This window comes from Carassius auratus, chromosome 50 (genome assembly GCF_003368295.1).
Source record: "Carassius auratus strain Wakin chromosome 50, ASM336829v1, whole genome shotgun sequence".
Classification (NCBI taxonomy): domain Eukaryota; kingdom Metazoa; phylum Chordata; class Actinopteri; order Cypriniformes; family Cyprinidae; genus Carassius; species Carassius auratus.
The window spans coordinates 18,106,375-18,124,085 of record NC_039292.1 but is presented as its reverse complement, the minus strand read 5'-3'; the positions used below and the strand labels follow the sequence as shown (position 1 = coordinate 18,124,085).

The following is a 17,711-nucleotide window of genomic DNA, read 5'->3' as shown; positions in this document are numbered from 1 at the left end:
AAGACGTAGTCCACCAGATGATGAGCATTATTAACAGCAGTTATTTTATGATACAGTCAGACCTGTAGCAATATTAGGTAGTTCTGTATGTTTTAGGGTTGGCATCAAAAACTGGACAGGATTTATAACAGCTTGACCTGCTATCTAATTAAATGATCTTCTTATTAAATGATGAAATACATTTTTATGTGAACTATTCATTTTAATGTAAAAATAAAATAAATTATGTAAATGCTGTAAGTTAACACCTGATCATAAGGAGAAGTAGTATGAATATTAGTTCATCTGAAGACACTTTCCAGCTCAAAGAGGTCTCTTCATTCTTTTTGATAGAATCCCAAGATTCTTCAAAATATCTGATCCGATAATAGAACATTCAGAATTAATTAAACAGCTATAAAGTTAGATAATATGAAATACATCTGACTTGACTGACTTGACTCAGTCCTTGACAATCACCGGTGACTTGACTTGACTCTGAAAGGTCAACGGTGACCAGCCTTGTCTCTGGAAAGTCCATGCTACCTAGCCCTGACTCTCGAGTCAATGTGCTGAAACAGGATCTGGAAAACACAACTGTCAAACCTTTTTAAACTGTTGTTAAAAACAAATCAGATCAGTTCATACATTGTTATTATTATTATTTAGATGTTATTTTTAATAAATTATCAATTAATAGTTGTGACTCTAGATACAGATGGAGGAGTTTGAGTTTGAGTTCCTGGAAGAGGAGCGGACAGGAGTCTAAACACTATCCACAGTGCTGACAACAAAAAAGCTCTTATTTGTCTTATGAAACAAACACCATGAGCAGTTCCTTTCCTGAACTTCCACTTCATTCACAGTGATATCATTGATTTAAAATGATTTCACAGATACTATTTAAACTGAACTCATCTGAATGATGACATCACTGAATTCATTAATGAACTGCCTTTAACTGTCATTTTGCATTATTGACACACTGTTTTCCTAAATAATGTTGTTCAGTTGCTTTGACACAGTCAGTTTTGTATAAAAAGCTATATACAGTAAATAAAGGAGACTTGACTGTAATGAGTCTAATTTTCATTTTATGATTTCACTTAAAAACAGCAACTGCTTTGAGACCGAGCTGAGGTTGTGATGATGCTCTGCACCACTAGAGGCAGAAGAAGACAAGACGAAATCAAGAGTCACCTTGACCAGCTGAGTAAATGAAAGTAAAAGAAAGGAGAACATTCTGAGGGTTTCAATCTATGCCTGGACTCTTAAGTGGCAGCATATTGTGGTAAGTACTGAACATTTTCTTATGATTACATATGTGTGTGTATATATATATATATATATATATATATATATATATATATATATATTAAATGTAGATAATCATACAAAAATTACTTAGTAAAGTTGAATGTAACTGTAAGTTGTTGCGAGTCTAAAGTAATTTCACTGTCAGAACAATTGTACTAATATACTAAATATACTATCCAGTAAAAAGACTGGAAACAATATCAGTGAAGAATGTTTCACTTTATCAATATTAATAATATCTGAATCAACATTGAGAAATGATTATGAACCTTAGTATAATAAAACATTGAAAACAATTTCTTATGTTTAAAATGTATGGAAAAATATTTCTTACAAATTATACAATGACAATATGCCACATATATCTACTAAATTATTAAAAATCTATTTGTACTAATATGAATAGATATTCTCTGTGGATTCACACTGCAAATGCTGTATGGAAAAGTTCCTCACAAATGCTGATCTTAAGTTAGTTTTGAGTTTAAGTTCACCAGTAGTTAGGGGTTTTTAGTAAGCTTTGTCTGTGTGCAGTCTCAGAACGCACTGAATGGAGTGAGTTGATTTGAGTAAAAGCTCAAAACTTTTGTCACTGTGCAGAACAAAATCAATATACACCAGATTTCACTTCAAGTATGAACATGCAAAGCTGCTAATGTGTATTTAATTATTTGTATATGTCTATTTTACTTGTTTTAAACTATCTTTTCTATTTTTGTGTTTCCACAAAGGTCTGAGGTCATACTTTTTGAGACACGAGAGCAGGAAGGCAGTGCTTCAAAAATGAGCTTCCATGAGGAAAAAGAGAATGAAGACACTATGTCTGAAATGAGATCTCCTTCTCCCAGATCAAGCTGTGCATCTTTGTCTGATAATTCAATACACAATCTGCCCCCTAACATCAGTGATGCAACAGAGACCTCCAGTGACTCCAGGTATGACTTTAGCAGTTTTGTAACATTTTATCAAAGTGACTTATATATCTGTAGTTCAAACAGTAGAGCACAACTCTCACTCACTAAACTATGTAGGTTTGATTTTTATTGGCTTTTTCACACTACATTAACAGATGTTGACCAGCACTGACGCTATTTGTTGGATTTTGTCAGATCAGTGTGTAACCAATGCCGGCGTCTGTCGTGTTCAGTCTGTATTTATTGGGTTGTGGTATTTCTGAGAAGTGATAAACTGTAATCTGTTGATTGATAGTTATTTGTATTTCATCTGTATTGAGACAAAACCAAATGTTGGCAGGGCTTAAACCAGAAGTTTGTCTATACTAAATAAAAAGCCCATTTAAATTTTTTTTTTTTTTGCCAATTTAGTTTGCACATAACAAATGTACCATGTATAATTCACAAAATTGCTTATTCTTGTTTTCTACTAAATGTATGTAAATATCTTTAATAACTAATTACAAAAATAATTCAGCTTTTAATAACTGCCTGAATGTTTAATAAAATGGAAAAGTTATTTATTAAGAAAATATTTGTCTGTTTGACATATCAAATAGTAGAAATGTGTATTATACAGTATCTTAATATACAATAATACTGTGCATGTATATGTGTGTGTATAATATGCAAACTTGTTTATCTTTTGTCAGAAGCAACAGGAAGAAAAGACCAAAATCTCCAGAACCCAGCGGTGTCTCTGTGAATAGTACAAGATCCATGCATTTTCCCATTGAATTCAGAGATGGAACAGTGACTTCTGCTCCACTGTTAGTATAAATATTTAGTTGCTGATTTACTGTAATTTACCTTGATTAAATAATGTTATAAGAAACCTAACAAACACTAAATGTTCTCCAAAATATACAACATACAGTATACAATTCATAATGTTATGCTTCTTAAAATGTTAAACAAACATTGTAATTACTGTTATTGCCATTTTTGCTATTCTTTATTTTAATTCCAGCATTGAGGAGATAGATGACACAATTGCATCCTACGATCAGACCCACATCAAGCAGAAAAGAACTGAAGCAGTCCTGCAGAGAGTCAAAGACCAGCACAAAACCAGCATGAAAAACAAGTTTGGCTTCTTATTTGAGGGAAACAAACTACAAGAGAATGAAACCCTCTTGAACAGGATCTACACACAGCTCTACATCATAGAAGGAGAGAGAGAAGGAGTGAATGAAGAACATGAGGTTTTACAGATGGAGAAATCATCCAGAACACAACACTCACAACAAAATCCAATAAACTGTAATAACATCTTCAAAGCCTTATCTAAACCAGAATATGAGGAGAAAGACAAAATCAAGACTGTTCTTACTAAAGGCATCGCTGGAATTGGAAAAACTGTCTCTGTGCAGAAGTTCATTCTAGACTGGGCAGAGGGAGAAGCCAATCAGGATGTGGATTTCATGTTTGTGCTTTCATTTCGAGAGCTGAACTTGATTCAAGATCATCAGTACAGTCTTCACAGACTTCTGCTGGACTTCCATCCTGAGCTTCAAGATCTGGACTCAAAGATTTATGAGGAGTGTAAAGTTGTGTTTATTCTAGATGGTCTGGATGAAAGCAGAATGTCACTGTTTTCAGATGATGAGAAAGTTTGTGATGTGAATGAGTCTTCATCAGTGGGTGTGTTGATGTCAAACCTCATCAGAGGAAATCTGCTTCCCTCTGCTCTCATCTGGATCACCTCTAGACCAGCAGCATCCAATCAGATCCCCTCCAAATACATCAACCGTGTGACAGAAATTCAAGGTTTCAATGACCCTCAGAAAGAGGAATATTTCAGGAAAAGAATCAGTGATAAGCTTCAAGCCAGCAGAATCATCTCACACATCAGAAGAGCAAGAAGCCTCCACATCATGTGTCATATCCCCGTCTTCTGCTGGATCTCATCCACTGTGATTCAAAACCTCCTGAAAGAAGATCTGAGAGCAGAAATCCCTCAAACTTTTACTGAAATGTACATCCACTTTCTGCTGATTCAGATGAGCAAGTATGAAGAGAGAGATCCACAGAAACTCCTTAAGACCAAAAGAGAAGTGATTGTGAAACTTGCTGAAGTGGCTTTCAAGCAGCTGATGAAGGGCAATGTGATGCTCTATGAGGAGGACCTGAGAGAGAGCGACTTAGACATCACTGATGTGTATTGTGGTATTTGTACTGAGATCTTTAAGGAAGAATCTGTGATTAATCAGAGAAAAGTCTATTGCTTCATTCATCTGAGTGTTCAGGAGTTTCTCGCTGCTTTCTATGTGTTTTACTGTTATTTAAGCAGCACCATGGAAGCCCTTAAGACCTTTGATTCAATGCACAATTTGCATAAAGGTGCAGTAGATAAAGCCTTAGAAAGTAAAAATGGGCATCTGGATCTGTTCCTGCGGTTCCTGCTGGGCATCTCACTGGAGTCCAATCAAAGACTCTTACAGGATCTACTGACAAACACAGAGGACAGCTCAGAGAGCATCAGGAGAACCACACAGTACATTAAAGAAAAGATCAAAGATGGACATGGACTCTTCACTGAAAGATCTATCAATCTGTTCCTCTGTCTGCTGGAAGTCAAAGATCAGACTCTGTCCACAGAAATTCAGGAGTTTGTGACATCAGAGAAACACAAAGAAAAAAAACTCTCTCCATCTCACTGCTCAGCAATCGCCTACATGCTTCAGATATCAGAGGAGGTGCTAGATGAGCTGGATCTCAAGAAATACAACACATCAGATAAGGGGAGAAGAAGACTGATACCAGCAGTGATCAACTGCAGAAAAGCTCTGTGAGTGTTTAATATTGTTACAATGAAGAGTCTCTTCTGAATGGAATTGCACTTTCTGTTTTGCTCATTTTTATAATGTTCTGATCTGTTTTACAAGAATTAAACAGATGTAATTGGAATGATAAAGAATGATTGAAGAATAAGAGTAATTATGTAATTAGTTTGTGTTCTTTTCTGTTTCAGTCTTGCTGGCTGTAATCTCACTGGTCAATCCTATGAAATTGTGTCATCAGCTTTACAATCCTCAAACTCAGTCCTGAGAGAGCTGGACCTGAGTAACAATGACCTGCAGGATTCAGGAGTGAAGCTACTCTCTAATGGGCTGAAGAGTCCAAAATGTCAGTTGAAGATATTAAGGTATTTTGGAAAATTATACATTTATAATTTCTCAGGTTTCTCTATGTTGTCAAGGCTGCAGATATGTCCTTTCTATCAGTTGTCACCAACTACTCTTCTCCTCTTTATTTATTTTTATTAGGAGTGCAAAAACATACAATATAGGGTGAACACAAAACACAACAACAAAACACAAAAACAACAATAAAACAGCAATGATTGTAACAGCAATTAAAAATAAGCAGAAATGACAAATGAGTAATAGTAGTAATAGTAAAAAGTATTTAAATAGTAATAACATGTATAATAATAATAATAATAATTATTATTATTATTATTGTTATTATTATTATTATTATTATTATTATTATATTTTGTGATGGTGGCAAAAGTAATAATAATAACAATAGTGATACTAAAGATGGTGCTGATAAGTTGTGTAGATGGAAATAGTCAAATAAATAATAAATAATAGATAATATTGATAGAAATATGAATAACATTAGTGATACTAATACTAAAGATGGTGATGATAATATTTTGTGTTGACGGAAATAGTAATTTCCATACTAATAATAATAATATTTTTATATTAATTATAATAGTAACAACAGTAATGCTAAAGATGGCGATCATGATAATATTTTGTGATGACGGCAACAGTAATATCAATAATGACAGTAATTATAATAATGATAAAATTACAATAGTAATAGTAGTAATGAAATAATGACAGATATCTAACACTTACCACTCCTCTCCTAGCTTCTGTGTCAGTTTTCTTCTCCTTCTCATTCACAGTACAGTTACTATTGTATGCATGCCTAAGCTGAGGTGGTGCATTAAAAGAAGGGTGTGGTGCATTAAAATAAATATATTTCCCTCTTTCTGCTGAGTTAAATCTATTAAATCAAGCTGACACTGGAGGTGAGGCCAGTATGAGGGGTTTACCTGAAAACTTGATGTCTGACTCAACACCTCAGAAAGCCCAACTTTCTGCAATGTCTGCAGATTACACCAATATAATAATAAGTGAACAAACTATTTTCCTTAGCATGACCAAAGTTCAGCACTCAGCGTTGTGTTTTTAATGTGCTGTATCAAGTAAAAAATAGTTATTTTAAAAGAGCCTGTTGCAAGATGTTTTGTTGCATTTTACTCCTGTCTTAAACTCACTTTTGAGTGAATGTCCTGTATCTGTCTGTGTGATGAATGATCATGACTGATTATCGTTTCATGATCTCTAGTGTCACTTTCAGTGTATTAATGCATAAACAGTACCTTGATGTCATGAGAATGGCAGTAAGGACATGCATAATTTAAACAGATCAGGAATGATTGCTCAGGTGTTTGAGAGTTGAGGGCTTCACAGATGATGTAATCTTCACTGTTGTGTGTGTCTGTAGGTTGTCTGGCTGTATGGTGACAGAGGAAGGCTGTCATTATCTGTCTTCAGCTCTGAGTTTAAACCCCTCACACCTGAGAGAGCTGGATCTGAGCTACAATCACCCAGGACAAGCAGGAGTCCAGCTGCTTTCTGACAAACTGAAGGATCCAAACTGCTCACTAAAAAAACTCAAGTATGTTGGGTACAATATAAGAAATATTGATGTCTTCAGCACAAAACAAAATATTGCTTAGAAATCAAAATAATAACTTATTTTTCTGATACTTCTCATCTCTGCATGTACTATCTTAAATCCCAATGTTATCTCAGAAATGTAGTTCTGTCATGACAGCTCTCAGAGAGATGGTAACGTACATGACAATGTCAATGTATTTGGTCTTGGTGGAATAGTTCTGCTACGCTGTTGCTGCTAGTGCTGCGGCAGAGAAAGTATAGAGACTTGCTACTGCCATGCCAATACATCCACAACATGCTGCTGTGAGCATGTAAGAAATACTGCTGCTGAAAATATAACATACCTGAAACAACCCCACAGTATACATGAATCACCTCGTAGCAGACGTATACATGTGGAGCTGTGGAAGGTGGAGGGTTTCTGAAGCAAGCTGCACTTCTTACAGCAAACTCTAGTCATATATTTAAATGCTGAGCAGCGAGCTCATTGGCTACCAATACAGGAAAGTACCAATCAGCTTTGCCATGTGATGATGTCATTACGTCAGATTGAATTAGACCTATTAGACTCAATCACAGTTTCATGCCAGAACTCTGTACTTGTACCATATTCTTTAATGTTGTTTTCATATTTAAAAAAAGTGTTCACTGTAAAAGGCAATTAATGAGTTAAGAAAAAAAATATGATGATAAAGATTGTGTGTGTGTGTGTGTGTGTGTGTGTGTGTGTGTGTGTGCGTGCGTGCGTGCGTGTGTGTGTGTGTGTGTGTGTCTCATTGTAGTTTGGACCATGGAGAGCCTTTCAGGATCCGACCAGGTCTACAGAAATGTAGGTTCTTTCTCTGACACTCTTTCACATTTATTGACAACAAACAAAAGTATACAACTGTTTTTCCTCTCTTCTTGTTCAGATTTCTGTGATCTCACACTGGATCCAAACACAGCAAACACTCAACTCATTCTGTCTGAGAACGGAGAGGTGAAATATGTGGAACAGCCGCAGCCGTATCCTGATCATCCAGAGAGATTTAAAGATATTCCTCAGGTTCTGTGTCGAGAGAGTCTGACTGGACGTCATTACTGGGAGGTTGAGCGGACTGGCTGGGCTCGTATAGCAGTGGCCTACAAAACAATCAGCAGAGAAGGGACTGTTGGTAAGTTTGGATACAATAACAAGTCCTGGTGTCTCTTCTGCCTTAATGATGGATTTGTTGTCTGGCACAACAATGAGAACAACAACATTCCTGCTCCTTCACCCTTCTCTAAAAGAGTAGGAGTGTATCTGGACTGGCCGGCCGGCATTCTGTCCTTCTACAGCATCTCTGACACACACACACTCACACACTTACACACATTCAACAACACATTCACTGAACCCCTCTATGCTGGATTTAAGGTTTTTGATTCCTCACTCTCACTGTGTAAGATTACACAACAGACAAACTACTGACTTCTCCTTATTTCCTAATCATGGTTACATATCCGTTCATGAAAATATTTGTTGTATGAGGTATATAATTTATGAATTTAACTGAAATAGTAAATGCATGTTGTACTTTCAAATATTGTTAAACGTGTAAAATTACTATGTACTGTATATTCAGTCCCACTTTATATTAGATGACTTTAATTACTACTTATGTAAAAAAAAAAAAAAAAAACTACGGGATACGGGTGAGGTTAAGGACAGGTTTTTTGGTATAGTTAAGTTTGAGTGTGGGTTAAGGGATATGGAGAGGGTCAACAGTGGAATTATAGACATAACTACAGAAATTAGAAACAGAAGTAATATTTATGATTAATAAGAGCATATTTAAGAGAGCAAATACACATTTGTGTAGTACATCATTCAAGTTATTTCTTTATCTCTTCCACTTTACTTCCTACATGTATAACATATATGCACTGCAGTCATTTCAATCATTTTTGTTATTTTTCTCTTACTGTAATCCTAACTGTATGTTGAGTATGTTGGGTATAATAAAGTTTGTTGAATTTATTTTAGTCAGACAATGTCTAACTAAACATGGAAAGAGATGCAACTAAGATGACTCAATAAAATATCTACTATATAACTAACTACTATCACTTCATCTCCTGAATTCTGAACGCACCAGCCACTTCCTGCTTTTGGGCTGACAGAATTATTTTTTTATTTTATTTTATTTTTTGGCTAAATTGATATGTGTGGTATTTTGAACTCAACCTGGTCTCACAGAATTCCGTGAAATGTCCACGGGTCCTTAACTCAAAATCCGTGAAGCCATCACGGAATTGCCCCAAATTCCGTGACCCGGCCACGGATATTTCTCCAACGCAAGTCAATGACACTGACCTCCCGTGATCCACACACGGATACCCGTTTCAATGACGGAGTACAGAACTCGCTGAACGGACGTGCTTTCTCATTTGGAAACAGCAACATTTTAAGTATTTGTTTCTTTTCCAATATCAAATGCCATAATGACATTAACCAGACAGCTGTTGTAGTTATTGCATTGTCCTGTCATCATAAAAATTACGTTTGTTTCAGTTACAAAAGTCCCGTGATGGCACGGACCTCCACAACCTGACCTCACTCACTTGTTTAGGAACTTACAAGCTTTTCGTCGACACTGTTGCAATGGCATGTAATTAACTTGGCATTTTTTCTCGTCCTGTCATCATAAAATCCAGTTTGATGGCGTTTTACACACATTTTGGCTATAGTCAGAACTAAAATCTGTGATAGGAGCACGGAGTGAGTCTGTGCTGAGATCACGGATAACTCTAACGCAAGTCAATGACACTCATCTTCCGTGGTCCGTACACGGATCGTTTCAGTGATGGAGTACAGACCTCACTCAATGGACGTGCTATCTCATCTGGAAACGCAACATTTGAAGTATTTATTTTTTTCAACACCAAATACCATGACCAACCTGACTGTTATTGTAACTATTGCATTGTCCTGCCATCATACAGATTCACTTTGATTCTGTTAGCCTAACTAAAATCTGTGATACGAGCACGGAGTGAGTCTGTGCTGAGATCACGGATAACTCTAACGCAAGTCAATGACACTCTTCTTCCGTGGTCCACACACGGAAACCCAGTCTCACGGCAGTTCGTGATTTTGTCACGTAATTTAATCTATTTATTCGTGGCAGGCACACGTTTATTTCCTTATTTTCATGATTGCAGCACGTTTTTTTAAACTAATGCATTTCAACTGGAGGCATCTTTCGTGCATCAGCACAATATTTTCTGATTAATTATTATTATTATTATTTAATTTTTCACAGGACAACAGAAGAAACTCACTGAAACTTGAAAAAAAAAATCGGAGCTTAACTTACTGTACAAAACTGAGCAACATACTGTATTGCTGGTGACAAAAACACATTAAAACTTTTTTAGCTGTAAAATGCGCAATGGTTCTTTTTTTACTTTTTCATTGATTTTTATTTTTTTCATAGGCCTAGATTTAATTCAATATAATTCAATATCAAGTCCTTGGCACATAACTGTAACACATTTTCACATTAAGAAACAATTTAGTTTAAATAAAAAGAACAAAACATATATACACATAAATAAATAAATTATTTATTAGCGATAGGCCTACAGATTTATTTTTTTTATTTATTTTTTATTTTTTTACTTTAGACTCTAAAGTTAAAAGTTTTTATTAAGGCTATTGTAAAGGCTTCTTAAAAATGATGTCGCTGATGAGCCTCTGATCGCTGTCAGATTCTGTGATATGAATGTCCGCTAATGGGTTTAGAATGAGCCCCGCTCGGCCCGTGTTCTGGCTTACTGTAATATTTCACCTGTAATAAGACCGAAATAATATAATTAAAATAAAGAAATGAATGAATACATGATAACATCTAAATAAATGTTGATAGATTTAGCGTTATAGTTTTAAAAATATTAATAAACAGCAAATCAACACAGAAAGACCTAAATAATAATAATACATAATTAATAAATAGCGCCGCCCCTCCCACTACGCGCATCACGCGCTGTGCGTCAACCCCAAAGCGTCAAAAACTGAAGCGTGGTCAAGCGCCTCTAGCGTCACTGACATGAGATGTTTATCGCTTTGAAATCACGTTCAAGAAGTCTCATTCAGCACACATCGCGATACTTTCCATCAGTTTGCAAGAGCCGCAGGTTGGGTGAGTTATACAGTCTATGGTGAGTAGTAGTAAATATGCTATTTTAATGCCTGTCCTAAAACGTATTCTGTCTTCTTTATTAATCAGATGAGCGCCTTATGTTTACTCTCTGTATTACATCGGTCATCCGAGGCTGTCTTTGAGTTTCATTGTGTTTAACTAAATGAGCACAGCTGCTAACTGGTTAAACTCTATCGGTCACGTAAGGTGCCACAGACCTGGGATCGTTTTATATTCATTTCAGGTTCAAAGATGTAAGTTGTATTTGTAGTAAAATCATGGTAACCATGACACCTACAAAAGTAGGTAAAACCCAGTAAACAAGACATTTACCATGTTTTTTTTTTTTTTTTTTTTTTTTTTTTACCACAGTAACTGTAGCTTACTGTAGTAATAGCACATTCACCAAATTAACTATAGTTGTACCACTGTAATGGTAGTGTTTTAATGTGCTTTTATATGACTATTTCACAGTAATCACATTTACTGTACCATGCTTGTAATACCTTTTTTTTTTTTTTTTTAAAATAAAAAAAACATTTTTCCCATATTGCAGTTCATTTCATATTGGTTTATATCTTAAATATTTTGCTCACAGATCACTATTAACATTCTGTATATAATTCTGTTTTATTTTCTTTCCCCTTGTATTAATTTTTTAGCTGAAAAGACGTAAAGTAAGCAGTCACCCCAGTGGTGTTTGTGGAGAGGTATTCCTTCAGAAATGGAGAAGACAGAAAGCTGCAGAGGCAGGTTGGTCTGTGATAGTTTGTCCCTTTTATCAAACATTCCTGTTGTTATCATTTGCACAGCATTTTGTTGTTTCTTAAACTATTGTACAGTCCAAATACCCACACTTGCCATCTTTGCACATTTCCTTTATTTGGCCCAAGTGAGCATGAAGATCACAATGTGTGTCGATCTTAACATGACTAAGTTCGTTTCAACTTTGTATTTTAAAAGAAACTTCTAAATGTCTTTTCAATAGTCCCTATTAAAGATGACAATTTATTTTGTAGTGCTTCTAATTAAGTGATAAAAAGAAGTTACAAATGATGTACAAAATAAATATACTTTTCTGTGCACCAAGAAAACATGCAACACTTTGTTTTACTACTAAATTAGTCTCAATTTCTAATTATTATAATTAATATTTCACAAACATTGGAAAGTTGCGTGACCTCCTGTGAGATCTCTGCAAAAAGTCTCACATTAATTCCAAAACATGATGCATGATGGGATACACTAAGCGTTGTATAGCGCTCCTGAGCAGTATTGGAGAGGTTTAGTGTGTGTTAAGGACACTGTGCTTTGGCATTATTAAGACCGGGGACAGTCTCATAGTCACGTACACATACTCTCAAGTGAATAAGACCTCAAGTGTGGGTATCTGGAAAGGGGAAAAGTCTTTAAAATGATCCCTAAATACAGTCGCACGTCAAAGTCTTAATAATTCACTAATTCAATTTAACACTTGTATGATATTGTACAAGCCCCTGGACAATCTCATCTGACACTATCACAATATTGGAAAATCAGTTGCCCCACACAGTCAGAAAGTTTATATTGTTCATTGGCTTCTCATTAAATTACTTTAAATAAGCCCCATCAGTTCATGTTCCCACTATACGTGATCTCCATGACTAGATATTGCTATTAATGACTTGCTTTTAATAATGGATGCATTTAACATTTAATTATACAGCATCTTTGCAGATTATGCTTTCATGGTCTAAAAAAAACACAGTAATGTTGCATTTAATTACATAATATTTCTATCCTTTCTGTCTTACAGGATTGTTTCCAGATAACACTGTAGATCTCCCTCATGCACAAGGACTCACCTCTTTAACTCTTTAACCCCCCCCCACACACACACACAGAAATGGTTCCTGGATCAGTGACTCAAGACTTTGCAGTGGTTTGATTTCTGCAGAAGATGTAACTTTGTTTTAATTAACCTTATAATGAATACATTGTGACCTTCCAGCAACCCATATACTGTACTGTATACAGAACCAGTGATGACAACAATAGTTAAAAATAGCATTTATCATATTGATAAAGCATTGTGTTCTCTTTGTCAAGCTTCATACAGTAAACTTTACTTCTGGTGCTTTTATCATAAAAAAGCTTCAGTTCTCATCAGGAGTTTTAGTAAAGGACATATTCATGCACAGTAATCCCCTAGTTCCAGTCATGAAGTGAATGATGTTATTGTTAAAGTTATATTTCTGCATTTTTATGTAGCAGGTGTTTGTTTTCCTGAACACTTTATCTTTCTTCCATTGTTCGGACAATCAGTGTTTACGTGATGCTCTGCTGATTGAGTTTTATAGATGATATTGCACACTTGACATGCATGTCTTCATGATGTTTTTTGTGAGTTTGAAACATTTACATTGTGTTGTATCACTTTTTGGTCAATAGAATCTTTTAAGAAAATGTATATTTTTACGGTGTTCTCTGAAAGATATATACCATATTTATAATGTTTTGTTTTTTAATAAAAGAATTTGCACACTGAAAATTGTTAACGTTTACAACATAACTGCCTTTTTTTTCTTCATAGTTTTATTCTTTAAAAACGAGCTTGGTGACAGTGCAGTAATATGCACACTTTGTCTTTAAATGAGTTTGACATATCTGTAAATACTGGAAAACTCTTACAAAATTATGTATGTTCATTATGCTTTATTTCAGTTTTTATTACTAGAGATTAATTGGTAAAGCAAGGCAAATCACAGAAACAAATTTAAATAATTTAATAACTTAATAATTTAACTCTTTACTTTTTATTAGTAAATGCTCTTGTCTTTGGTCAGGAAAAAATGTATCTTTTAAATTGAATGAAATGAATCTATTGGTTAGATAAGATACAACTGTGACTGTGCAGTTCACATCACGTGTTGTACACACACATGTACACATCGATATTGCCAAATTGTTGTCAAGCTGAATAACAATAATTTCTGTATTTGCATTATTGTTGGAAGAAGGTGTAGACGTTAATAAAACCCTATCTAATAGGTGGCAAATTTAATTTATTGTTAACCAATCTATCCCTTTCGCCGAAAAACGGAAAAGAGCGTTCATGAATGACAATAAATGGTTAAGGAAGTGTGATGACGCTGCTCAGCTTTGATGTCATTGGCTGTGAATGTCCCTTGTCATCGCAGGACTGTCTGTGGTTGGGTTATCTTTTAATCCATATTAAACAGCGGATCATGTTACAAAAGTATGTTTTGCTGCTATTATCACATTAGTAAATATATTAAGTCAACATTGGGTGTTTCTATGTTGAGAAAAATCACCTTTTTACCGAGATCCTAACACTAACCCTAAGAATAACTTCAATGAACTACAAAAAACAGCGCCTAGTATTCCCTTTCCATAGATAGAACGATGGAGGCTTATGGGTAATGTAGTTTAAAAAGTTTTATTAACGAAATGAAATAAATAATATATTGAATGGTAAACTAGACATATAAATATGTTCACTGTGTAAACCACTATGATATATTTGAGAGGCATGGTGAAATTTAGTATTTTAGAGTATGCAATATGTAAAATGCCTTTATGCCACCTTTCCATTCATTTCTGAAAACTGTGCCCAACATTATTTTATCAGCATAGCATAAGTAGTAATCATGCTGATTTTCGCTTTGATATGTTAATTGGACTCTGATTTACAGCCATTTGAAATGTACAGTTTTGGGCTCTTCCGGGGGGTGCTACTGGGCCCCTGGGGGTAGAAGGGCAGTAAAACCTACATATATGTATTCTCCTCATCATGGACAACAAACTGAGCTGAGTCACATTTATATCTGACAGTTTTCACAGTCCTCTGTTTTTTAATTCTTACATCATTGTTATTATACCTTTTGACAGGACATTGTGAGGCCATCTGATGAAACATGGAAAAATTATAAAGAAATGATTTAATAATGAAAATAATAGATTATTTCTTTGATTTTTGAAGTAAATGGCAAGAAATATAATGGATGAACCTGCAACAACTTGCCTTTATCTATTCCCCACTGTTAAGCAGTAATCAAGGACAATGTATACACATTGTGATACTTCACTATTACACAAGGACAAATTCATTCATATATATATATATATATATATATATATATTACTAATAACTAATTAGCAAAAATCAGTGTAAAAATGTCCTCTCACCCCTGTCTCTTGCTCCTCAGGTACTGGACTTCAGTAATGTGTGTGCTCTTGGTTTGAATGGAGTACAAGATCCACGTTGATCATTCCTGCTACATTCTCAGTTATCCCTCAAGTGTTTGTAACTATAAAGCCCATGGCACCATCTTGTAATGCAAAATAATTAATCTCGTAACTCCCTTTCTTTCACAAAACAATTGGCATTGGTTACTAAATATAAACAATAATAACTTTCTGGTGTACTGATGTCCCAGATGTCATTAATCTGATCAAATATTTTTATGTCTTAATTAAAAAATAATCCCAATAATGATTATGTAGTTTTTCCAAGTCTAAAATAAACACATATGAGCCTACCTAGTAAAATGATGTATTTAACAAGAATCTTCAGAACACAATATTCATCATATTCATTTTATTGAAGCATAGACTATAAAGATGATAAAGTAGCATCAAGACAAATAAGATTCAAGGAAAATAATTATTCATAATCAAAAATACATTAACCTCATATATTAATCAGTTCACACAGATGAGTGATGAAATGTCCTTAAAAGTCACAGTCCCATCCAGTCAACTGTGATACAGATCATGTGATACATATAAGACATTTGATACTGTTTCAGAAAATAATGATTCCTTATCAACACATCTAAAACTGGTTTCATCGTGATCTTCTCTCGTGTCTGGAAACAGCTTTTGGTTGATATCCAGCACTGATGTGGTGTAGCTTGTTCTCAGCCAGAAGATTAGATTAGATTAGATTAGATTCAACTTTATTGTCATTATGCAGAGTACAAGTACAGAGCTAATGAAATGCAGTTAGCATCTAACCAGAAGTGCAAGAATATAGTGTTTTATATACATAAAAGTGGGGAGTAAGTAAAGCTATGATATACAGAATTAACAGTGGAGTTGCTATATACAATATTGATCAGAGTATATACAGAATATAAATATGAATTTAATGTAGGGATTGTATGTACATTATGAACAGAGCAATGAAGAATTATATATACATTATGAATAGCAGGAACTTGAGAACAGTGGTAATAAATACAGTTGAATGAGTGTGCAAAAGTATAGTTTAACAATTTATTATATGCAAAATAATAGTAGTGCAATTATATTTATTGTAGAAATAGTTTACTGTGCTTGTACAGTAACAGCTTTAGACAGTTTATAGTGTAATGGATTTAACCATGTGCAGTCTGTGCAAAATATGAGTAGTGCAATACATGTATGTAAAGTACTGTGACCAGTGCAGTAAAAGAGCAGGTGCAGGTTAGATTGGTGGTGTGGTGTTCAGGAGTGTCACAGCCTCGGGGAAGAAGCTCTTCCTGAGTCTACTAGTTCGAGAGCGTAGGCTCCTGTAACGCCTGCCGGATGGAAGGAGGGTGAAAGGTCCATGGTTAGGGTGAGAGGCATCCTTGATGATGTTTCTTGCCCTACCCAGACAGCGCTTCTGATAAATGTTCTCTATGGAGGTTAACTGGGTGCAAGTGAGATCTCCCAGTCCTAAGATCCCAGACCTGGTCAAAGTGAAACAAACAATCCAGATGAAGTTGTTTAATGGACATAGAGCTCATCTTATGTTATGTGTGATTTTAGCAGGGTGAGAAACTATGACCCTTGTAGTACTGTACACTTACCATTCTTCAAGCTGTTTTAAGATCTTTTGAGAAGCTTTTTCTCTGAAGACAATTTACCACATCCTCTTCTTTCAGTCCTTTCAAGAGCATCACTTGGTCAAAACCCCTCATTTGGTTGATGAGATCATCTGTACAAAGTAAAATTGTTAAAATACTGCAATAAACAATTTCATTATGCAAGAATTTAGAAAAAGTTACAGAGGCAAAGGACTTGCTCATGAGACTCCATTAGCATGTGTAGTTCTCAGAGACTCTAGAATTCATCTATTGTTGCAGTAAATGTGTTTTCTTCCTCTAGAATCTTTCTCCAGAGCTAATGACTTCTCTCACAAATGTGTTTTAGTCTGTGCAGTGTAAGGCTTTGCTCAAACCAATCAACTATCAATTCACAATTTATAACACAACATTCACAAAACAGTGAGATAATGTCAATTGGTGTTTATATCAATTAAACCACTTTTATGACACTTGTATGCTTTTAAGAATAACAGGTGGTGTTTTTTTAAAACTTTAGATTAAAAATGTTCCAGTCAAACTTTGCTAACATGCTATAATTATTATAGCTGTATCAAATAAAATAAAAATAAAAAAAGTCCTGTGAGAGATCATCATAAAGTCCTGTAACACAGCATTGCTTCAACACACACATACCAGAGGACTTCTGTTTGCTTGAGCACAAGATGACCATCTTCATTTCTCATCCTGAGCAAATCATTTCCTTGGTCTTCCTTCTCTTCTGTGAAACAAGATAAT

At 34.9% G+C, this 17,711-nt stretch overlaps 1 protein-coding gene across 1 annotated transcript; it reads left to right on the top strand.

Moving 5' to 3' along the window:
• The first annotated feature begins 1,098 nt into the window (after positions 1-1,098).
• LOC113067221 (NLR family CARD domain-containing protein 3-like) lies at positions 1,099-8,606 on the top strand. Its single transcript, XM_026239546.1, has 8 exons — positions 1,099-1,270; positions 2,028-2,231; positions 2,903-3,019; positions 3,220-5,040; positions 5,224-5,397; positions 6,783-6,956; positions 7,741-7,787; positions 7,870-8,606. The coding sequence occupies exons 1-8, from the start codon at positions 1,239-1,241 to the stop codon at positions 8,406-8,408; spliced, it is 3,108 nt and encodes a 1,035-aa protein (XP_026095331.1). The 5' UTR covers positions 1,099-1,238; the 3' UTR covers positions 8,409-8,606.
• Positions 8,607-17,711: the final 9,105 nt, after the last annotated feature.

Bases quoted from the DNA above. Each gene is read 5' to 3' on its own strand.
- LOC113067221 (XM_026239546.1), top strand. From the start codon at position 1,239: ATGCCTGGACTCTTAAGTGGCAGCATATTGTG. The intron at 6,957-7,740 runs GTATGTTGGGTA...GTCTCATTGTAG, and splicing joins TGCTCACTAAAAAAACTCAA to TTTGGACCATGGAGAGCCTT. The intron at 7,788-7,869 runs GTAGGTTCTTTC...CTTCTTGTTCAG, and splicing joins CCGACCAGGTCTACAGAAAT to ATTTCTGTGATCTCACACTG.